At 40.7% G+C, this 24,429-nt stretch overlaps 1 protein-coding gene across 1 annotated transcript in view; it reads left to right on the top strand.

The window, feature by feature from the left end:
* MEGF10 (multiple EGF like domains 10) overlaps positions 1-24,429 on the top strand; it is a 122,319-nt gene that overhangs the window by 40,046 nt on the left and 57,844 nt on the right. The window contains exons 5-6 of the mRNA XM_081233754.1: positions 22,315-22,561; positions 24,214-24,334. Of these exons, the coding sequence (XP_081089880.1) occupies positions 22,315-22,561; positions 24,214-24,334 (368 nt within the window). The remainder of the gene's footprint in view (positions 1-22,314; positions 22,562-24,213; positions 24,335-24,429) is intronic.

Below are 24,429 nucleotides of genomic sequence, written 5' to 3' on the forward strand. Positions count from 1 at the left end.
TGACAGCACTGATGGTGTCATCACTCGGTTAACCTTCATCATTTGGTGATGTGTAGTGTTTGCCAGGTTTCTCCACATAAAGTTACTATTTTTCCTTTTCCTTTTTCTCTGAGGATACGTCACTAAGTCTAGCCTACCCTCAAGGATGAAGGGTAAAGATTAAGCTCCATGGTTTTGAGGGGGAGAATATCTACATATGGACATATTCCATAAGGAAGATTTATTTATTCTCTCCCATTTAATCAATCATTTATTTATATCAGTGTGGACTTATATATATTTACATGAGAAGTCAATATTATATTGTTTATTTTGTTGCTTAAATTGTTCCAGCTTTGGCAACTGGGAGTTCTTTTAGGTGGCTTCTGTGTTCTTTTCATACGCCATTGTCCTTTTGTTCGGTCTTTTGAGCAGTTCCTTACTTTCTGCTATTGTAGGATACTCCAAGCTCACTTTGTGTTTTTCCTGCTTCAGTCCTAGAATGAGCCATTGGAGAATGGTATTTAGAAACCAAGATCTGGGTGCTGGTGTGCTCGTTGCCCCTGGAACACATAGTAACTTGAGCAGGGAAAGTTTATTAAAAAGAATCATTAGCTATAACATGAATTTGGTGTAGAGATTGGCTAGTAGAAAGTAGATAACACTCAAAAGAATACAGGAATGGCAGGAATAAGGAGCATTCACTACTCCTAGGGCTGAGATAGAATACCCAAAGAGGAAGCCCCAGTAACGGTGTGATGTAGACCTTGTTAGAGCACAGCCACAGCTCACTGAATGGTAGAGAGACTGCCATGGTACACCCCTAGTGAAACTTGCTGGAAATCTGCTTTCTGGAACTTGCTAGAAATCTGTTCTATAGGATGCTTGAGAAAGCTGTTCTGGAGAAGTGTCTTACCAGAAGCACTCTGCTACAAAACAGCCCAAGGGGGAATGCCAGGGGAAGTTGATGGCTGATGGGTGCTGCTAGCCACAGTGCACTGTAGGAGCTGGATGCTGAAGAAGCTGTCTGTGCTGGAGAAGCCACTCCCACTGTGCTGACAGGGCAGGGGCTGGGTGCTGGAAGAGCCACGGTCACTTCCGGAGTCAGTTGAGCTGGCACTCTAGAACCATGATGGGCAGCACCTTCCTCCTACAGTGTCTCTCCAGCACCCTTCAGAAAATGCTTAACAGTCAGCAAGCTGGCAAAGGAAGAGTACTTAAAGGGCCCACATCCATTTTTGTAGATAAAAATGAAGGATAAATTTAGCCCTGAGAGACAATAAAGTGATAACTGGTCCAGTCCACTCCTTTGTTTACTCAGCTCTTCTGTGCACCTTTCTACACACATTTGAATTCTTGCACATCAATGAAATGACTCTGCATTTCCATCTAATAAAATACAGCCTGACATCGTACAAGTTAAGATGTTCTCACTCTTTTCCCAAAATGAGGAGATGCAAGTCCCAACAGTCATGGTATCCATTGCTGGTTATATTAATTTTTCCTGAAATTCAGATGAAGTACCACAGAATATTTTGCTACCTAGATACTAAAGTTATCTTCCAACAACTTTTATTTTATATAAAATTAAATAAAAATCCAAAGAGCAGTAAAACAGAAAATAGCTTCTACAAATAAACACATAGATGTAGCAAGCAAAGAGAAATGTTAAAAACTACTACAGGCCTCTTTTCTGTAGTTAGTCACATGCTGTACTTTTATGTATGGCCTCCTTCTTCCCCATTTCATATTTCTCCCTCTCAGCCCAAACCTCAGCTACTTAAGGTTCTTCATCTGGAGGAGTGACTCAAACCTCCATTCCTGAAGGATCTGAATTCTCAGTTGTCCTGCCTTTTATTGGTTGTTGACACTTTCCATTAACCTTTACTACCGGACATGGAAGTACCAAGAGGTGCCCCACAGAATCCCTTGGGTTCCAGACATAGTTCAGCTTTCTCCCGTTATGCAGCAGCAGCCCAGTTTCCCTGTGATAATCAGGATCAATCATTCCAGCCAGAAAAGTAACTCGTTTTCATAGCTATCTCTCTGTATATTTTTTCCTTCCCAATATACATGGGAAATTAAGAGTCTGACAGTACCTTCACAAGCACAAATTTAAAAAGGCTACCCTTGGAGGTTTAGTATGACTGTTTACCTTGTCAGTGGATGGACGGATTCCTATATATTGTATACAGTCAGTGTTCCTGGGTCTCAATGTATTTTCTGTATGAAAAACCAGGTGTGTCAGAGAACTGAACATGGTTTGTTTGCTTGAAGTGAAATCATGATTTATTTGACTGACTTGGGCATATTACCTCCTTTTAGGTTTGATTAAATGATTTTTTTTTTAAAAAACATGCATGTATTTTACTTCTATTGGCATCCTAAAGAATACCCTAGCCTATGTGACATTATCTTAGGTCCAGTTCTCTCTTTCCTCCTCTTTCCTGTTCTCTCTCTGTTCCTCCTCCATCAATATCTCTTATCTGTTCATCAGTCCTGGATTTCTCTTCCTCCCTCACTGGATGATAAACAACTCCTGGAGGGCAGGGTCTGTGTATTGTTAATGTCTTTAGCCTCCACTGTGCCTGGCATGTGATTGCAGAGCAGTAAATGTTTGTTTCATTTAATGAGATTGAATGTATGATTCTGAGAAGGTCATTCATGTGTTCATAGTTTGAACTTTCATTGAATACTGTGTGCAAGAAACTGTGCTGGACGCTGCAGATAAAGAAACCAGTGAGGAATAGTTGTTGGTCCCACAGAGCTTGCAGCCTGGAGAAAAGTAGACAGACTGGTAAATGTCTCGTCCTGAGAAAGAGAACAGCCTCAGGAGAAGAGGTGGATTGAGGAAGCTAGAAATGGTGGTGGGTAAAGTAGTGAGAGGTTTTCTGGCTGGACTAGAAAGAAGGACCTAATGTTGTGCTGGGGACAGAAAGCAGACTGCTGTGGGGTGAGGGGTGATGCAAAGATGCTAAAGCATTGACTCCTCTTCCAGAAACTTAACTGGGAACTCAACAAGGAAGGGCAAAGAGATAGGGAGTTAGTAAAAGACAAATGTAGGCTCAAGAGAAAGTTTGGTGTTTGTTTGCTTTTTTTTTTTTTTTTTTTTTTTTTCGGTACGCGGGCCTCTCACTGTTGTGACCTCTCCCGTTGCGGAGCACAGGCTCCAGACGCGCAGGTTCAGCAGCCATGGCTCACGGGCCCAGCCGCTCTGCGGTATGTGGGATATTCCCGGACAGGGGCACGAACTCGCGTCCGCTGCATCGGCAGGCGGACTCTCAACCACTGCGCCACAAAGGAAGCCCTGTTTGTTTGCTTTTGATTGTGTTTTAAGGTGAAAGAGGCTGAGAGGATGGTGAAAGAAAAGACAGAGTGTGGAGATTGAATTGAGAGTTCATTTAATCGAGGGAACACAGCTCCTGAGAAGACGGATGGGATCCTGACACTGATGGAAGGATTAGTGTGAAGTACTTCCCATTCCCAACAAAACGAGGGAGGAAAGAGTGGCAGGCAGGATGTCAATAGGTTTCTGGGCTCAGGAGCTCACGGGCAGTGGGGAGGAGGATCTGAGTGAGTTCATATGTGATGACCTTTCTTCTCTTGGTAAACTGGGGAAGAGATAATCTGCTGATATCAAGGGAAGCAGAAGTTGGGCACATTGATAATGATGATGACAGCAATAGTTCTCCTCTACTGAGAGTTTAGTATGTGCCAAGCATCTTTGTAAGGGCTTTACAGCTTTACAGGAACTAACTCATTTAATGCTCAACAGATGAGATGGTTACAATTCTTGTTCCTATTTTACAGATGGGAAAATGGAGGCACAGAAAAATTAAGTGTGTTGCCTAAGTTTATACTTCTGGTAAATGGTGGAACCAGACTCGCATCTCATTCACAGCCAGTAATTTTAATAAGGATCTGGTGTCTCCTGGAGCTGGAAAGGAGATTTGGTGAAAGTGATAAGGGTCAGTGAATGAGAGCAGGAGGCAGGACTGATACCACCAGACAAAATAGCAAAACAAAAGTACCTGAGAGGTGTTGAGGACACACTAACATGTCATTTAAAATGACACCAATTTGGTTGGATGCATTTGTAATTTGTAATTTCCTCATTTGTAACATTAAGAATGTTGGGCAAGATTGTATTTACGATCCCTTTCAAACCTATGATTCTATGTGTGATTTACTCTCATAAATGTGTCTGCAATCCCCGAGACCTTTCTTTGTTTTGGAAACCCTTTAAACCTTTTGTATGAGTAGCAATAATACATTTGTTTTCTCAACCCATATAATTCTATTTATGATTTTCTACAGGTCGATAGAGAAATTTATTTCTCCTCTGGCTATAGGGCACATCCCAAAGCACATGGAGAGTCCTAAATCAGCCAGCAGCCAGCAAATAGTTTTCAAATGCTTGTTCCCTAGGCTTTTGACATTAGTACCAATTAGAAACAAAAAATGGAAATTAGTTTTGGTCTAGAAAATCCAAACTGGGGTCTATTTAGTCACCAATAGCATTTCTGGTTAAATGTACTTGGAAGTAGTGAAAACATGCCTAGGAGGCCAGACTAGCTCAAACATTTTCAGATACAACATTAAGAATACTGATAACCTTTTAGATAAAGCAAGCACGCTATGCTGCTCGGAATAAGTAATAAGAATTTGCCTGCAGGATATTCGAATGGGGGAATCCATTTGAAGGGTATTACAAGCCAGAAATTGTAGGGCACAGAAAGCTGACTTGTTCACCAGCAAAGTCTGCTGTAAAGGTCTGTTGACTGGATACAATAGAGGATCGATGTTGTCTGGAGAGAGAAGTCACCAGAGCCCAGTCCTCATGGCAAGTCGTTAACATACCCATCACCCTGTCAGAATTACTTTAGAAATCAGGTTGATGGAGCAGCAGAATAAGAGTGGATCATTTGGGTTCACTGGCATGAGGGCTGGACATTGATGACAGGTGGGAAGGACTGAGCTTGGGATGAATGGTTCATCAGAACTGCCCGAAAGCAATTTCACTGATGGACTGCCGGAGTATCTTGATAGAGGTCATACACAGAAACTGCTGATTTTGCCTTTGTGAAGGAGTCTGAAACCTGGGCTTTTGTTGGTTACTCTCTGGAGGGGCAGACAATCTCTTCCACCTCCACCCACCCAACTCCCTGTTGGAACTGAATGACAGTAGACTTAGTGCCTCTCCATTCTGTGCTGTTTCTATGCCTCACTTTCCTTAGCTTAAAATAAGGTTCAAAGTATCTATGTCATATGCTTGTGAGAATTAAATGACACAATACCTGCTGAGTACTCAGCACTCAGCACTGTGCCTGGTGGCATGATAATGGCTCAGTAAGTGGTATTTACTTACAATTCCTTGTGTGACAACTGTGCCTTCCACCAGACTTCACATCAGACCGGTCTGTGGACTGGAGAATGGATGGAGGGGCTCTTTGAGGACATCTCATTTCGCCCAGCAGGCCACACCCTTCTTGAGCAGGAGCCTCTCTTTGTCCAGAGTTGCTTGCCAGGAGGCTCCCCAGACAGAGCCCTGGTGCAGTTTTTTGCATCATCTCCAACCTCTGACCATTAATGTCCTTACCAGATGAATTCACGTCTGGTTCATATTGCTCGGGGCATGGTGAGAACACTATAGATATTTCTGTTACTTGCGCTAGTTGGTTCACATGCTATAAAGACAAGGCTGGGCTGTTATTTTATTTAACTCTACTCCACACACATCATTTATTGATATATTTTCCTTTTTTAAAAAATTTTGTGTAATCTCCCTCTACATCTGTTTATCAGAAAATCTTGGTTCAACTTGAAAATATAAGATAATCTAACCTTTTCCTACTCTCTACTCCTGCCACTCAAATCCAAGCCACCGTCCTCTCTTAATTGGTGATCACAATAGTCTCCCTACTGTTGCATCTACTTTAGCCCCACTCCAGTCAGTTCTCTGTATTGAGACCAGAGTGATCTTGTAAAAATGAACTTCAGAGCATGCCTCTCCCCTTCCCCAAACTCCCCAGTATTTCCCATTATAGTTAGAATAAACGCCAGAGCCCTGACGTGACCCACCAAGCCCTATTTGATCTGTCCCTCCCTACCTTCCCAGCCCCTTCTCATCCCACTGCTCGCTCAGGGTACCACACTGCTTAGCCTCTGCCTACCTTTCTTGGAACACAGTAGCTTCATTTCTGCCTCTGCACTTGATATTTCCTCCACCTAGAATACTCTCCTCCCTGGAGCTTTATGTGGCTGGCTTCTAATTTAGGTCAACAAACTTTCAATCTAAGTGTCACCACCAGGAGAGGCTTTCCCTGACTAGATAAAGAATATTCTCCCATAACTATCTATTACATCGTCTTTTTAACGTTTTTTTATGGCACTATTTGAAAATACTTCATTTGTTTTTTTGTTTGTTTGTTTGGTTTGGTTTTTTTGGTCTGTATTCCCCTTCAGGATAGAAGGCCCAGAGAAATGTGAATTTTGTCTGTTTTATTCACTGCTGCCTAGCTAATTTATTCACCTAATGTCTAGCACAGTGCTAGGCACCCAGTGATTCTCAATAAATATTTGTGGAAGGAAGGAATGAAGGCATAAATGTTCCAGGAGCAGTAATGGATATAAACATGAGATACGAGAGATGAAAGACTCTGCCTCTTCTTTCAAATGTTTTCAGTTTAATAGAGGGATTGGATTGGAAGTCCATCCACAAATATATAGGCAAAGCATCTGGAGAAGTCAAGGAGGATGTGGTCAATGGTCTTCTAGAGAAAGGGCATGAACTGAAGTCCTTCCTTCCGTGGCCTTAAGGGAGCTCAGGCTCCAGTGGCTTCAGGATCCACCTTGGCTGTGTGCAATGCAGGCTCATCCATCCTTGGTGAATTCCCATAAACTAGCAGCTGCAGTGAGATTGTAGAAGCCAGTCAGGATGAACTAGGTGTCATTTCCATAAACTTTGAAGAAGTTGTGTACGTAGACAGCTCCTCACCCTCAAAAGAGGAAAGGTTTTACCTTACCTGTAAAATCAAGGGGACTAATACCTGATTTTAGTAAAGCCATGTACATTTCCTCTCATAAGGTTATGCTGTTAATTGGCTAAAATTAAGTGCTCTGGTTTAATATATAGTCCGGTATCTTTCATGACTATATCAAATTTCTTATTGTTTGTGATTGTGTCAAAGAATTTTTTTTAAATACTTGAAAGCTTCCTCAGGGCAGATAAGAAAAAAACCTGTTTTTTCCTTCTTTGGTCAAAATATCTTCTAATTCATTGACAACCGAGTTGACTTTAAAAAGTTTGAATATTTGTACATATATGTTAGAGCAAAATAATCATGTTTGACATATGTAAATTAATAAAGTGTAGAAAGTAATAAAACAATAACATTTATACTACTTATAAAGACTGTTTCAACAGGGTAAGTAGTAGAGGTTATAAGGGCCCTGCCTCTGGGCCATAAATGGTGTCTTAAAATTCTGTGAAAACCTAATGGTTTTACTACTCCCTAGTCTTGCACAAAATGAGTGGAAGTAACTTGCAAAGAAAGTTTAAAATTTAATGGAATTGATTTGAACTTGATATTAGTATATAGCCGTGAATTTTTGTTCATGTATTAAAGAAAAGCCCCTTTATCCTTACAAATAAAAATAGCCTCATGTTGTAAAATTAGTATTATACAAACCAGATTTATCCATGCTGTAAATTAGTTCTTAGAATAATTAGACTGCATCAAAGTTAAACAGTTCTTTAAGACACCATAAGCAAAGTTAAAAGAGAAAGAAGAGAATGGAGAAAGATTTCTGCAATGTATAAAACAAATGATTAGTATATAGGATATGTAAAGAACTCCCACAAATCATTAAGGAAAAAACCCCCTCGACTTTAGATTAGGCAAAGGATACTAAAAGGTAATTCAAGGCAAGGAAACTGATTGGCTAATAAGCATATGAGAATATTTATCTTTGTAATAACTGAGGAAGTGTATAATGAAGGAACACAATGTCATTTTTCACCATCTGATTGGCAAACGTCTAGAAGTCTGACAATATCAAGTGTTAATGAAGATGTGAAAGGAAGCTTGCACACACTGCTCTCAGGAGGGTAAATTGGCAGAGTAACTTTGGAGAGCAGTTTGGCTGTCTCTAGAATATAATGTTGATTTGTGTATACCATAGGATTAGGTAATTTTATTTTTACTTCTTTATAATTTGTCTGTATACCTTGGAGAAACCTTTGCATATATGTATAGGTCATATAGTCTTTGCATCTTTGTAGCAGTGAAAATTTGGAGACAAGTAAAAATGGCCTTGAATATGAGAAAAGATAGATTTATTGGAGGTTGTTAATACAGTGTAATACTGTGTAGCCATTCATTCCTATAAATTTCTATGTAGTAATACACTACATTAAAAGATGTGTCGGGCCTCCCTGGTGGCACGGTGGTTGGGAGTCCGCCTACTGATGCAGGGGACACGGGTTCATGCCCCGGTCCGGGAGGATCCCACATGCCACGGAGCGGCTGGGCCCGTGAGCCATGGCCGCTGAGCCTGCGCGTCTGGAGCCTGTGCTCCGCAACGAGAGAGGCCACAACAGTGAGAGGCCCGCACACCCCCCCCCAAAAAAAAAGATGTGTCAACATAAGTGGATCTCAATATCGTAATATTGGGTGAAAACAAGATACACAGTGATATAAACATTTTAATAGAAAACTAATAAATTCATAAAATTTATGCAATATATTATTATTAATATATCAATAATATATTAATTCATGCGATATATAATTTTTGGACACACAAGCAGACTAGAATGATACACATTAAAATCATGACAGTGGGGACTTGCCTGGTGCCGCAGTGGTTAAGAAGCCGCCTGCCAATGCAGGGGACACGGGTTTGAGACCTAGTCTAGGAAGATCCCACACACCGTGGAACAACTAAGCCCGTGTGCCACAACTACTGAGCCTGAGCTCTAGAGCCCGCAAGCCACAACTACTGAAGCTCACGTACCTAGAGCCAGTGCTCTGCAGCAAAGAGAAGCCACTGCAATGAGAAGCCCATACACTACAACAAAGGGTAGCCCCAGCTCACCGCACCTACAGAAAGCCCATGTGCAGCAACAAAGACCCAACACAGCCCAAAATAAATAAATAAATTTATTTATTAAAAAAAAATCATGACAGTGGTTTCCTCTGAGGAAGGAGTAGGGAAAGAACTGAAAACCAGGTACAAAGGAGATAAAAGGGACTTTAACTGTAATGTGTTATTTCTTACATTAAATGATGAAGCAAATGTGATGCAATGGTCACAACAGTTAATTCTAGGTTGTGAGAATGTGGGCCTTTGCTATAGTAGTACTTGTCTCTGTAGTTAAATTATTTTTTTTTACTCAAGAAAACTTAAATTTTTCAGACCATTCTGTTAGCATTGAGGGTTTGGGACTTGATTTTCCTTACTGTTGGGTTTTAAGCAAATCATTTAAGGCGTCCGCCTTTTGGCCGCTCAGGTCCAAGATGAAGATAATAAGTACTTGCACAGTAGTGGTCCTGAGTACGTATCCTTCAGTGCTCACCTCCAGCCCACCTCTTCTGGAAGCCTTCTCCCCTCTCTGCTCTCCTCTGCCCAGAGGCACAGTGGGTGTAAGTCCTCTGTGTTCGAGTGTCCTGTGCACTGCACGGCTTAGCACATTCTTTTCTGATAAGTCTCACTGTCGGCCAGTCTCTTCCAGTAGACAAAGAAATCTTAGCTATAGGACAGGTCTTAGGGAGGAGCAATAGTAAGTACTCAACAAACAGAACTTAGTAACCATAGAAGCTGCTTTGTACATTTTTAATGAAAGAATACATGAGCAAAAGAGCAAAAATATGGCAAGACTTTATAAAGCAAGATATCCCATAATGGCTCCCAAGGTCATTGTTTTTCTTTTGACTTCAGTGAATAAATGTAATACCCCCAAATCCCTTACTTAATCCCAGCCTACAATTTATATCCTTGAGATTTCCCTCCACTGTGAATAGAGTCATCAATATGCTCTTGTTGAGAGACATCAACATTTATATTTAGAAACATTAAAGAATAAATATTTCACACCCTTTTTTCTGGTTCATAATTTGGGATAAGCATGCACTGATGTTATACAATGACAGTTCATGCTTCGAAAATTCATTTAATAAACATTTTTTAAAGAAGAATAAAGGTTCTCTCTCGGCCACTGAATAATATTAATATAAACAGCACTGGGTGGTTGGCCATAGTGACTGCTGGCACTCTGTCAGCTCTCCAGCCGGCTTTTTGACATGTGAAGGACATGAGGTTTTAGTGCTTTCAGAGGATCTGGAAAATACATTTTTATTGTTCTTCTTCATGGATGGAGAAGCCTTACAAACTTGTTTTATTTTTAAAGCACTTGATGTTTTGAATGAGGATCTTTTCTTCTACATTAACAAAGGGAATGACACACCATAGCCTTGTTAGCCTGAGGCAAAAGGAATGAAATCACAGGGAGATAAAAGACCCTGAGGGAACCAAGGCTTGGGAAGAAAGTGTGTATATTTCAGGAAGAATCATGTTTTTATATCCTTTGAGACAGCAGAAAATTATTTTGGTCTCTTTTGAAAGCCACACACTCTGTAGAGATATTTTCTTGAAAGTGACTTATTTGTGCTTTGTCTATATATGAGAATATGAAGGGCTGAATTTTCTTTCCTATTAAATTCTCTCATAATCACAGATTTTCCTACATTTAAAGTCAATGGAGAGCATCGCGGTGAAACTCCATGTAAAAATATATTTTTAAGTCCGTATAGCTGACTGATGTAACCTAATAGATGCTTGACATTTAGATGTTAAGGGCACCTACAGTCTTAGTTACTTCAAACAGCAACCCTGGTGAGGGTAGTTATGTATTATAAACTGATGGCACTTTCCCTATGATAAACATGAGTTCCAAGATTCAACACATTATCCCGTTGTAAGTATCTGGTAGAGATGTATCCACAAAGTTCTTGAACCCCATATAGTTCTACAGTTTTACCTCTTCGATCCCAGAGGTGTTAAACCAAGATAAAACAAAAACAAAAAAACCGGACTACTCAGTTCATCTAAAGGTTTCTTTATACCAAACACAAGCACACAGAATTGGGCCCTTTTGGTTTTCGCTCTAATTCAGAACCAATTGCTTTAAAAAAAGCATCTTATACTTCAAAATGTGTTTCAAGGCTGTTTCTGTGGTCTTGGTGGGTGTAGATAAGCTGGGGAAAAATCAGGTCCTGGAATTGATGCCTTCTAATATGGCAGGATTCTTTAGATTTTATTTATGACCATCTACTTCTTTATGCTAAGGGGAGGATTATTAAGAAGTTCACGTTTGTATCTAAGTTTCTCCCTTTGTATTTCTGGGCTCCATGTATGAGCCTACACCTCTGAACACGTTAATCGTCAGCAAGTGAGCAATTTCTAAATCCAGTTTTTAATTGACAATTAAGAATAGGATGGGGCTTCCCTGGTGGCGCAGTGGTTGAGAGTCCGCCTGCCGATGCAGGGGACGCGGGCTCGTGCCCCGGTCCGGGAAGATCCCACATGCCACGGAGCAGCTGGGCCCGTGAGCCATGGCCACTGAGCCTGCGCGTCCGGAGCCTGTGCTCCGCAACGGGAGCGGCCACAACAGTGAGAGGCCCGCGTACAGCAAAAAAAAAAAAAAAAAAAAGAAGAATAGGATGTAAATTAACACTGGTTTTCATCCCAGGTCTGAGCTTTTTCCAATTGGCTTTATAAAAATGGATGAAAAGAGTGATACACCAGGGCTTGTTTTTACTTTATGGAGTTACTGGGCAATTTGTTTTTGGAATTCACATTGTGAGAACCAAGTTGTCCTTTTTGGCATGAATGATTCATGCAAGACAAACAAATAATGCAAACCACTGACAGGCCTGTTATTCCAGACTCATATACAGCTGGAGGATGTTTTTCTAGGGGTGGGACGCTCCACTGTGCCAACCACGGAATAAAATTTCTGCTGCTACCAGATCTGTGCTGTGTCACACATAGCAACAAGTACTTTTGATGTAATTAGTACATTTCACCATCCCCATTTTACAAAAAGAAAATTAAGTATAATAAAGGTCAGGGACCTGCTCAAGTTTCCATTTCTATGAAGTTGCAGTGTCCCTGCTAAGGTCCAGGCCTGTCTAATGCTAAGTGATTGTACCCATTTCTTGAGCCAGCTAGTGATTGATGAATTTTGTAACAAGGTGAATTTGATGGTAACCATCACTGCTTTCTCTAAGGGAAAAATGATTTCATCTTTTTTTTTTTTTTTCTGCTGAGGGAGTCCTTTGGATGAGACAATGTATTAATGTGCCCTTGTCCTTTCCTCTGGAGTATCTCTCCATCTGGCATTTCTCTGTATCTCTAATTGTTCTCCTTTCTTTATTCTTGGTCTACACAAAAACAAGAGATTTACTAAACCATCTCTCATTTGTTCAAAGATTTTCCCTAATGCCTTGTTTTTGTCAATACATGCATGGCTGTGGACATGTTGGAACATTTCTTATCAAACCATTCTGATGAACCTGCTACTAACACTTTGAAGCCTGGGAACTGTCATTTTAGGCAAACAAGTATTACTTCTCAAATATCTGTGACACTTTTGTCCTAGAAGGTTCCCCTTTGAAAAGCAGGCAGAAGCCAGTAATGAGCACTGTTATCAGATCCGGTAATTGATGAGCATTGCTCGCTTGGGATGGTCCACAGGGTGTGTGGAAGAGCGCAGATATGGAAGCATTGGTGGGTTTGGGTTGAACCCTTGCTTTTGCCACCTGAATGCTAAGTGACTGAGCAAATTATCATCTGAGTCCATTTTTCACATGAAATGTTGGAGTAATTATACCCATCTCATCGAGTTATTGTGAGGTTAAAATAAAGTAGCTGCATAATGCTGACACATGTTCAAAACTCAGTGTATCTTGGAACCTATTCTCTCTCTCTCTGTCCTTTGCGTGGAAAACTGGACTGCTTGAAGTGAAGTAGGAGAGGAGGATGTACCTAGAATTGCGATGATGGTTTTAAGGTTTCTCTGCTTGTCCAAGTTAGTTATCCTGCTCTGCATGCACAATCACTTTCATTCACTCACCAAATATATCTTGAGAGCCAGCCATGTGCCAGGTACTATGCAGGCCTAGTTTTCAGGTTAGAGCACTCCTTAGCAGGCCAGCTAATAGCATCAGTACTGTTTTCACAGTGAGTTCACTGCCCTTTCTGTTTGCATAGAATCATTTTCAACTTACAGAGGCTCTTCAGATTTAACCATCTCCTTAATTTTATTTTCTCTTTGAGATGCCCTGTGTTCTCACTACTGAGATAATTTCCTATTTTCAGTGCCCCTGAATATTGAGTCACTGGCTGACCCCATAGGCTCGCTCAGTGAAAGGTCTTATCATTGGCTGCTCCTCCTTAATGGATCATATTAGATGAAAAACATAATTGTGGGATATTATGTTTAACCAAAATACATAATTTCACTACTTCAGGAGCAGAATGGACTTGTGAAAAGTGCTTAGACTTTTGTTTGCAGACAACCTTGGGTTTAAGTACTGATACCACAGTCTGGTGTTTTTGGACATTTTACCTACATGTTTTCATCCTAAATATCCTCCATGTGCTGAAGGTGATAATGACACCCACGTTGTCAGTTCTGTGAGGACTGGAGAGAGGTGTGTAAAGCATGGAGCACAGAACGTAGCACAGTATAAATGCTCAGCAGATTGAACTATTTAAAAATGTAACTTTTTGCTTGCTTTTCTCCTCCTGACAAAAGGATACATTTAATTGCAGAAAATTTAGAAAATCTAGGTAATCTAAATGAATAAAAAAAAAAATCACTCAACAGTCTTAAGACCCAGAGTTACCCGGTGGTCCCATTGGCCCACAGAGTGTTTCAATATCTGTCTCTCTGTCTCTGTGTCTTTCTCATTCTCCCTCTTCTCCTCCCTTCCCCACATATTAGGTTCAACCATATACAGTTGCTGATATTAGGCCATTTTTGACCTACGTTAATGACAGTTTCATCTAGTTTATTCTAATCTATTGCTAAAATTGGATCATGTGCTACATATTTTTAATCTACTTTTTACAGTTACAATATTGTAAACATCTTTCAAGTTCATTAAATATTCTTCAGTAATATCACTTTTAATTGATGCATGGTATTCCATTGTATGATTATACCAAAAATTTTTTCACCAGTCCTTTATTGCTAGAAAATTAGGTTGTTTCTAATTTTTTTGTTGTTATAACCAGTGTTGGGATAAGCATCCTTAAAGCTTGGGAGGGGGTAGAATAGAGTGGTTTAGAATCCAAACTGAAGACGGGAGGTCTGTTCTTCACCCCTTTTTGCCTGTGTAACTTTAAGCACGTCACCTGGATCTGTTTCTTCTTCTATAAAATAGGGGTAACTGTAGTCCCTGCTTCATAGGGACCCTGTGGTCATTCATCTATTTCAGGTGCTTAGAACAACGTCTGTGGGCACAATGTAAGTATTACTAATTGTCTTTACACACTTATGTTTGTTTCTTTTGGAAAAATCCCCAAAGAGGAATTTATGAGTAAAGGGCTTTTTTTTTTTTTTTTTTTTTTTGCGGTACGCGGGCCTCTCCCGTTGCGGAGCACAGGCTCCAGACGCGCAGGCTCAGCGGCCATGGCTCACGGGCCCAGCCGGTCCGCGGCATGTGGGATCTTCCCGGACCGGGGCACGAACCCGCGTCCCTTGCATCGGCAGGCGGACTCTCAACCACTGCGCCACCAGGGAAGCCCGAGTAAAGGGCTTTTGATACACTTTCCCAGACTAATCTCTAAACTAGATGTGGTATCTGCTATCCCATAATAGTGCATAAGAATGCTGATTTTCCAAAAAAAGGGAGAGAGAATCTTCCTCACTGTAAGTATCATTCTCATCATTATTATTACACTACTTCATGACTCAGTTGCACAGTTTTTCACAGCTTAATATCTCTGAATAAGAATGCTTCTCACCATCATTGTCAGCCAGGTGACTGCCAGGACATGATTGTATGAAACCTTCTGTTGATAACTGCTAAGATCTAGAAGGGTGTCCGTGTGTCTTAACACCTATGAAATTCAATTTTATTTGAGAGATATGAGACAAGGCAAACATATATAAAAACTGTGATCTAAGTGCAAAGTGAGTGTCATGGAAAATATGTATTGCCTTTTTCAGAGAGCATCTCAGATTGGGTTGTAAAATGTACCTGAAGCACAGAGGTTTCTGAGCTGAGCTTGGTAGGCTGGGGAGGACTGATGGAGGGAGAGGACATGTCTAATATCTCTTCTTCTCTGCTTATTTCTATACTTCTTTTTGTTGTGCACACAGCTAAGAAAGATGACAGTGGCCATGATACAATAGTGCAGAAGCCCAAGAGGGCATTCATGGATGTTTGTCATGTAAAAGGCTTTTGGCCACTGCATGATCTTTCTGAATGTAACACCCCCTGCAACCTCCCTCTCCTTGCAGTTCCCCTTTCTCCCATGTACAAATCCTCTGCCCTTTATCTAAATATGGCACCCTCTGCCTTTAGGTCTTCGCTTAGACATCATTTTGTCAGGGAAGGCTTTCCCGACTCACCAACATTGGTTAAGTGTCATCCCTGTGCTTTCCGTTGTACCCAGTCCATATCCTTACCTCACTACCTGTCACAGGTTATTCTCTTGCCTAGTAACTTGACACCTTGCCATTAAACTATAAACTTGTAGAAGCATGAGCTTTATTGTTCTTGTTTGAAGTCAAGGCCTGGTACCATGTCTGGCACAAGGCAGGTACTTAAGAGATATCACTTGAGTGAATTTCAACCCCTAGCCCCTAAACATAACCTGTGGTTACAGATGTCATTGGAAGTTACAGCCATTAGAGCTCCAGAGTGAGTCCATTGTCTTGAGAGGAGCCAGTGCTCTGCTAAGCTATCCCTAAGAGCTGTAGCATGGCCTGTATACTCCTAACATTACAGAGTAGTTTAAAATCCCTTTTATTTCCAACTTATTATGAGAGCTTCTTAGAGCAAGCTGTCTGTGCTGAGACCCTCGTTAAGCTGTCTCCTGAAACATCTGCATGATTCTGGGCACATGGCATCTGATAGCCCATTTCTAGCTGTTCACACAATAAGAACTGAAACCAGAAGCTGAAAATGAGGCATCGCTTCCTTATTAGCATCTGGGTTCTTTTCAATTTAATCTGAAACAAAATTTTGTTCATTTACCTTTTCCTATTAGGATATTCAAGTTATTTCCATGTTAACTACATTTTAAAAAAAATTTTATTTTATTGACGTATAGTTGATGTACAATGTTGTGTTAATTTCTGCTGTACAGCACAGTGATTCAGTTATACATATTATATATTTTTTAAAAGTTGTCTGTGGTAGTAACCAACCCAGTCCCTTTTTCTTGAGGAGTGAAATACTTGCCCCTTGAAATTTGAGTGAGGTGTTAACTAAAAGGTGTCAGATGATTTGAGTTCAGACTCTCTCCAAACTGTCTTTCTAAATACAGTACTTGAATTCAGGATAATTGGCCAAGCTTGGCACTAAACATAAGGAACAAATTCTCCCTCTTGTACTAGACAGTCAACATACTCTTGTATTTGTAGTGATCAGGAAAGAAAGCTGGCTTTTGTGTGATAAACTGTGTAACTCACTAGTATACATTTAAAAGTGGATATGTTGAAGCAGTTAAATATGACAAATGAAGAAAGGAAAGGAAGTCACATTGATGGCTACATTCAAGCCAGGCTTCTGTATCTTGCTTGTCCTACTTCCTGTCTATTTGTCTGTAGACTTCTGTATGTGGATTTTCTTCCCAGTAGAGTCCATGTTGGTGCTTAGTATTCACATTGTGAGGCCCATGTATCAGTGGCTTTTTAGAGAAATACAACCCCAAGGGGAGAAGCTGTCACTTCAAAGCATGCCACAGTGCTTAGATATAGGCGGGAAATTAACCATGTCGGCACGATAATATTTCTTTAAAAGCCTGAAACCCTTTCTTTAATGCTGATAGTTATCAATGTCTGCTATAAACTTGTTTCTACCATGAGGAGATATCTTAAGGGTTATTTTGTTTTTGTTTTTATCTAATCCCAAGAAAATAGAACTGGTCTCTGCCTGACTGCTCTGCTGGGAGAGAAGCTGTTGAATGGGATGTACAAACAAATGGGTTATGAAGGAGAGGAGAGATCAGTTCTATCCCCTCAATACTTGAATTCTTCCTACCACTCTCCTCTTGTTGTAAAATATACTCTATAAAACATATGTGCTCCGGCCCACTCTTACCCCAATATCACGGTGAGGGAAAAGAACTCTTAAGTCATCGTGATTTTTTTTAATGCTTTTGACATGACCTTGATATCCTTATCAAGGTAATTTTATTACCTACATTGTTTTTCTGTGTCAATCAATTAATCCCCCATTATATATAAGGAAAAATGGATCTTTAATTTAGCATCTGAGGCTCCCGGAAGTTGAGAGGGATGTGGACATTCTGGAGAGGATTCAGCAAAGAAAATGAGTGAAATTGAATAAACTTTTTAAAAGTACATAAAAGTATTGAGGTTGTAGTATTTAGTATAGCAAAGAGCAGTGTCAAGGATGTATTCATGTTTAAGGAATAAAATCATTTACAATATAGAGAACAGTGATGTACAGGGTTGACTATACTGTTAAGAGGGGGGGCGGATCAAGTTATAGGATCATGGGTTTGGCTTACATGTAATGAAGATTTTCCGTACTCTTAGGATTGATGAACCAGGGAACAAGTTACAAAGGACTATGTAATTTACCTTGGGGGACCTTCAAAACAGGACAGATTCTTCTCCAACTGGGATAACTGAGATGGCTTAAAGGAACATACCATGTAATTTTTTTTTTAAGAATAAATCTTAGATTGAAAGAATTATAATTGAAAAAACCCCACAACTTTGTCCATATCCATAGGCAATAAAAGAAACTACTCATATGAATAACAATTAGGCTGAAATCTCATCTTGGAACTACCACTTAATCTTATTTTGTGAAAGAATATTGTGAGTTCTTCGGTAATTGCTTTCTTGATCTGCTTTAGGTTCGATAATTCTCTTCCACTGCTTTTAATTGTGTGAAAGTATGTTTATTAAAGTACTAATGAGACCAAAGCCATACTGATTAAAAACAGAATTATTCATTTAAACCTTCTGAAATTATGAAATGAAAGGTAGGTTCTAATAATGTAAGATAAATCCTGCATATCTAATAGTCTAATAAGTTGTTTGCTGTGTGCCTAGTTTTGTTTTTTTCAATAGTTTATTCCAGATCTGTTGATGTTATAAAATTTTTATGAAATGAAACTTTTTTTTTTATCATAAAAGCAATTTATCCTAAGAGCTCTAGGCAGGGTGCTTCCTCCCTAGTGATTTTTATAGCATCTAATTAATAAATGCACCGCTGCCTAGGCAATGCATATTGAGAGTAGGCTTTGCTTATTGTCACCCTTCATAAATTTTAGAATGTTTGCGATTGAGGATTTTTTCTTCACCGCTCTCTTTTTCCTGCTCATTGACTTGAATCATGGCCATTCTTCCTTTCCTTTGGAACTGCATTTGAAAATCTGACTTTTAGTCCAGGACCAGATGGCTTCATAGGTGAATTCTGTCAAACATTTAGAGAAGAGCTAATACCTATCCTTCTCAAACTCTTCCAAAATATAGCAGAGGGAGGAACACTCCCAAACTCATTCTACGAGGCCACCATCACCCTGATACCAAAACCAGACAAAGATGTCAAAAAGAAAGAAAACTACAGGCCAATATCACTGACGGACATAGATGCAAAAATCCTCAACAAAATACTAGCAAACAGAATCCAACAGCACATTAAAAGGATCATACACCATGATCAAGTGGGGTTTATCCCAGGAATGCAAGGATTCTTCAATATATGCAAATCAATCAATGTGATACACCATATTAACAAATTGAAGAATAAAAACCATATGGTCATCTCAATAGATGCAGGAAAAGCTTTAGACAAAATTCAACACCCATTTATGATAAAAACCCTGCAGAAAGTAGGCATAGAGGGAACTTAACTCAACATAATAAAGGCCATATGTGACAAACCCACAGCCAACATCATCCTCAATGGTGAAAAACTGAAACCATTTCCTCTAAGATCAGGAACAAGACAAGGTTGTCCACTCTCACCACTATTATTCAACATAGTTTTGGAAGTTTTAGCCACAGCAATCAGAGAAGAAGAAGAAATAAAAGGAATCCAAATTGGAAAAGAAGAAGTAAAGCTGTCACTCTTTGCAGATGATATGATACTATACATAGAGAATCCCAAAGATGCTACCAGAAAACTACTAGAGCTAATCAATGAATCTGGTAAAGTAGCAGGATACAAAATTAATGCACAGAAGTCTCTGGCATTCCTATACACTAATGATGAAAAATCTGAGAGTGAAATTAAGGAAACACTCCCATTTACCATTGCAACAAAAAGAATAATACCTAGGAATAAACCTACCTAAGGAGACAAAAGACCTGAATGCAGAAAACTATAAGACACTGATGTAAGAAATTAAAAACGATACAAACAGATGGAGAGATATACTATGTTCTTGGATTGGAAGAATCAACATTGTGAAAATGACTCTACTACCCAAAGCAATCTACAGATTCAATGCAATCCCTATCAAACTACCACTGGCATTTTTCTCAGAACTAGAACAAAAAATTTCACAATTTGTATGGAAACAAAAAAGACCCCAAATAGCTAAAGCAATCTTGAGAAAGAAAAATGGAGCTGGAGGAATCAGGCTCCTGGACTTCAGACTATACTACAAAGCTACAGTAATCAAAACAGTATGGTACTGGCCCAAAAACAGACATATAGATCAATGGAACAGGATAGAAAGCCCAGAGATAAACCTACACACATATGGTCACCTTATTTTTGATAAAGGAGGCAAGAATATGCAATGGAGAAAAGACAGCCTCTTCAATAAGTGGTGTTGGGAAAACTGTTCGGCCACATGTAAAAGTATGAAATTAGAATGCTCCCTAACACCACACACAAAAATAAACTCAAAATCCATTAAAGACCTAAATGTAAGGCCAGACACTACCAAACTCTTAGAGGAAAACATAGGCAGAACAGTCTATGACATAAATCACAGCAAGATCCTTTTAGACACACCTCCTAGAGAAATGGAAATAAAAACAAAAACAAACAAATGGGACCTAATGAAACTTAAAAGCTTTGCACAGCAAAGGAAACCATAAACAAGATGAAAAGACAACCCTCAGAATGGGAGAAAATATTTGCAAATGTAGCAACTGACAAAGGATTAATCTCCAAAATTTACAAGCAGCTCATGGAGCTCAATATCAAAAAAACAAACAACCCAATCCAAAAATGGGCAAAAGGCCTAAATAGACATTTCCCCAAGGAAGATATACAGATTGATTGCCAACAAACACGTGAAAGGATGCTCAACATCACTAATCATTAGAGAAACACAGATCAAAACTACAATGAGATATCACCTCACACCAGTCAGAATGGCCATCATCAAAAAAATCTACAAACATTAAATGCTGGAGAGGGTCTGGAGAAAAGGGAACCCTCTTGCACTGTTGGTAGGAATGTAAGTTGATACAGCCACTATGGAGAACAGTATGGAGGTTCCTTAACAAACTAAAAATAGAACTACCATACGACCCAGCAATCCCACTACTGGGCATATACCCTGAGAAAACCATAATTCAGAAAGAGTCATGTACCAAAATGTTCATTGTAGTTCTATTTACAATAGCCAGGGCCTGGAAGCAACCTAAGTGTCCATCGACAGATGAATGGATAAAGAAGATGTGGCACATATATACAATGGAATGTTACTCAGCCATAAAAAGAAGCAAAACTGAGTTATTTGTAGTGAGGTGGATGGACCTAGAGTCTGTCATACAGAGTGAAGTAAGTCAGAAAGAGAAAAACAAATACCATATGCTAACACATATATGGAATCTAAAAAAAAAAAAGCGGTTCTGAAGAACCTAGGGGCAGGACAGGAATAAAGACACAGACATAGAGAATGGACTTGAGGACACGGGGAGGGGGAAGGGTAAGCTGAGATGAAGTGAGAGAGTGGCATGGACATATATACACTACCAAATGTAAAATAGATAGCTAGTGGGAAGCAGCCGCATAGCACAGGGAGATCAGCTCAGTGCTTTGTGACCACCTAGAAGGGTGGGATAGGGAGGGTGGGAAGGAGATGCAAGAGGGAGGAGATATGGGGATATATGTATATGTATAGCTGATTCACTTTGTTACAAAGCAGAAACTAACACACAATTGTAAAGCAATTATGCCCCAATAAAGCTGTTAAAAGCAAAATATGTCTTTTAAATGCTTTTTTCTGCCTTTGTATTACCTGGTTTTATGTACCTCTTATCTTTTTATTTGCTGTCCACATCAGTTTCAGGTTTGTTGTATTTTCAAGTCAGTGACGTTAAACATTTAGTCAATTTTTTTCCTACCTTTTCTGGTTATCTCCCAATCACATGTATTTTGATTGATTACTTTGAAAGCACAGCAGCAGTTTCCTTTTCGAGAGCTCGGCGCATACCTGTAGCAAGGCCAGCCCACTCCTCAGTGGACTGCCTGTGGGTCGCCTCTCTGTCCCTCTCATCATTGCCTGAGGCGAGGCTCCCTCACTGATCTCCTGAGTACTATGCTTCTTGCCCCAACTCCTGCCTCTCCTTGTCAGCTCCTTCCTGCCCTCCTCATGCTGTAGCCAGCTCATCTTACTAGAAGGCAAATCTCCATTGTCCCTGAGTGCTTAAAATCCTTTACTACCAATCCCTTGTCCACCAGATGCAATCCAAACTTCTTGGTGTGCATAAAAACCCCTGCATAAGCTGACCATTCCCACCTGCCTAGCTAGCCTCCTCTCTCCCTACAGCTGCTCACACCCTCCCCTAGCCAATGACTCCAGCCACATCAAACGCAACATTCCAGGTGCAGGGAACAGGCTGAGCACAGGCATGGAGTTGAACAGTATAGCCATGCTTTAGCAGCGGAGTGATAGGAAGTGGTCCACTGCAGAGCACCAGTGAAATATTGCCATGGATGTGTGCCCAAGCCCTGCTGCTCGGTTGAGGAATGGTGATGAAGGGATCATCAAGCCACTCTCTCTCCAAAGGGAGAGGAAAGCTGCTTCTAAAGAGCTTGCCATTACCCACACCTGTACTCTGATGCCCTCCACTGTTTCTTTCCCCAACCTCAGCCTGCGACGGTGATCATTGGGGGCCTCACTGCAGCAGCCGGTGCCAGTGCAAAAACGGGGCTCTGTGCAACCCCATCACGGGGGCTTGCCACTGCGCTGCGGGCTTCCGGGGCTGGCGCTGCGAGGAGCGCTGTGAGCAGGGCACATATGGTAACGACTGTCACCAGAGATGCCAGTGCCAGAACGGAGCTACCTGCGATCACGTCACGGGGGAGTGCCGCTGCCCACCCGGCTACACTGGAGCCTTGTAAGTGACTTGCTGCTGAGCAGCATAGCAGAGCCCACCCACCCTCTCTGTTCATGCTGTTGGTACATTCCTGCATTTCTGTCTCTATTGCTGCCTGAAGAGTTACTGAGGGAATAGGACCCCAGGCCCAGATGTGGAGATGAGCAGTGATGGCCATTAGGTGCTCCTGCTGTTTGCTATAGAGCATCAGAGCCCAGCCAGAGCCTCAGAGCCAGCTTCCATGCCTTCTTTTGGCAGAGCAGAGGCAGAGAGGGCCAGGATGCTGTGCTGAATGGCAATATTTGGGGTTGTTGGGGCAGATTTGGGTTCGACTTTGATACTCCCTCAATTGCATTCATTTTACACTGCCGGCTGTTAATGATCTACGTTGTTCTGCTCTGTTAATTAGCTGGATAAAGCTGGGTGGGTTCAGTGCCTTAGTGAAGAAGGAAGGCGAAAGATGTCAGAAATAGTCCATGATGAAAGGTTAGCTGGGTTATTTAATGCCCATAGATATGTATGTTGCTTTGTGAATATGAAAGTACATATATCACATCTGTGCAGTATATGTGCACACAGATAGTTTAATTCTTTCTGGAGAACACTAAAGCAGTTACTTAATCTCTACAACTTTATTTTGTGGAAAGGGCATTCTTAAGTTTTCTTGTATTAGCAAACAGACTAAGAGGCAGAATTTGCAAAAAAAAAAAAAGTAGGAGATAAAAAAATTTTCTTCCCTTAATGAGAAAATTACACTTGTAAGTCACAAAATTAGAATTTGCAAAAAATGTGGCTGACTAGGTAAATACTTCCTGCTGACAATGTTAGGGCTATACAAGTAGAGCTAAGGAAAAAATTGCATTAGCCAAGAAAGCCCTGATTTTCAGAAGAATGGATGATCATCTCAGACTCTTTAATATTGCTTTTATGGGTTTTTATCAAGGCCACAGTTGAATAGGGCTTTGGGAAGCTTGCAGCAATTTTACAGGAGAGTAAAAAAGACAAATTAAAGGCTCAGGGAAGAAGGTGTATTCATACAATATGGGGTGGGGACTTGTCATTCTGAAGAAGAGAACGCTGAAAATTGATTATGAAGATTTTGTACACTAATGGGGTGATGTGTAGATGTTCCAGTCTCCTCTGAGGTTAGAACAAACACACCAAATAGACTTCCAGTGTAACCCATGAGCTTTATAAAAGTTGCATGGAAAGTTCCTGTCACCAGGGAGCGTGTGGCCCACGAGAGTCATCCTTGGTGCTCTCTTATAGGACAGATTCTCCTCAAATTGAAATGGTTTCATTAGAAAATATCCCAAAACATGGGAATTCCTTGGTGGTCCAGTGGTTAGGACTCCATGCTCTTACTGCCGAGGGCCCGTGTTCAATCCCTGGTCAGGGAACTAAGATCCCACAAGCCTAGCATCGTCCCCCACCCCCACAATCAAAAAAAGCTAATCACTCAGAAGATATCCCCAAACAAAGGGAAGGACTAGGTGACCCCTCAAAGACCCTTCCATCCAATATGATTGATGCCCTTGATGTTAATGAAATGAACAATACTGGACAGAGAAATCTGGTCTATTTTGGGGCCGTGGGTGCTGCTGTGTCTGTGAACCTAAGGGTTGTGTGGTTGGGTAAATCATGGTGTCCTTTGTCACATGTTAATCCCTCAGCTGTGAGGATCTTTGTCCCCCTGGCAAGCACGGGCCACAGTGTGAGCAGAGATGCCCCTGCCAAAATGGAGGTGTATGTCATCACGTCACTGGAGAATGTTCGTGTCCTTCTGGCTGGCTGGTAAGCTCACTTCCACCCTCCCAAAGCACCCTGTTCCAGGATACTCAAGTGAAAACGCATGTGGAGGACTTTGGTACAAAAGAAAGTTACATTGA

This window comes from Mesoplodon bidens, assembly GCF_964165515.1.
Source record: "Mesoplodon bidens genome assembly, chromosome: 4".
NCBI classification, from domain to species: Eukaryota; Metazoa; Chordata; class Mammalia; order Artiodactyla; family Ziphiidae; genus Mesoplodon; species Mesoplodon bidens.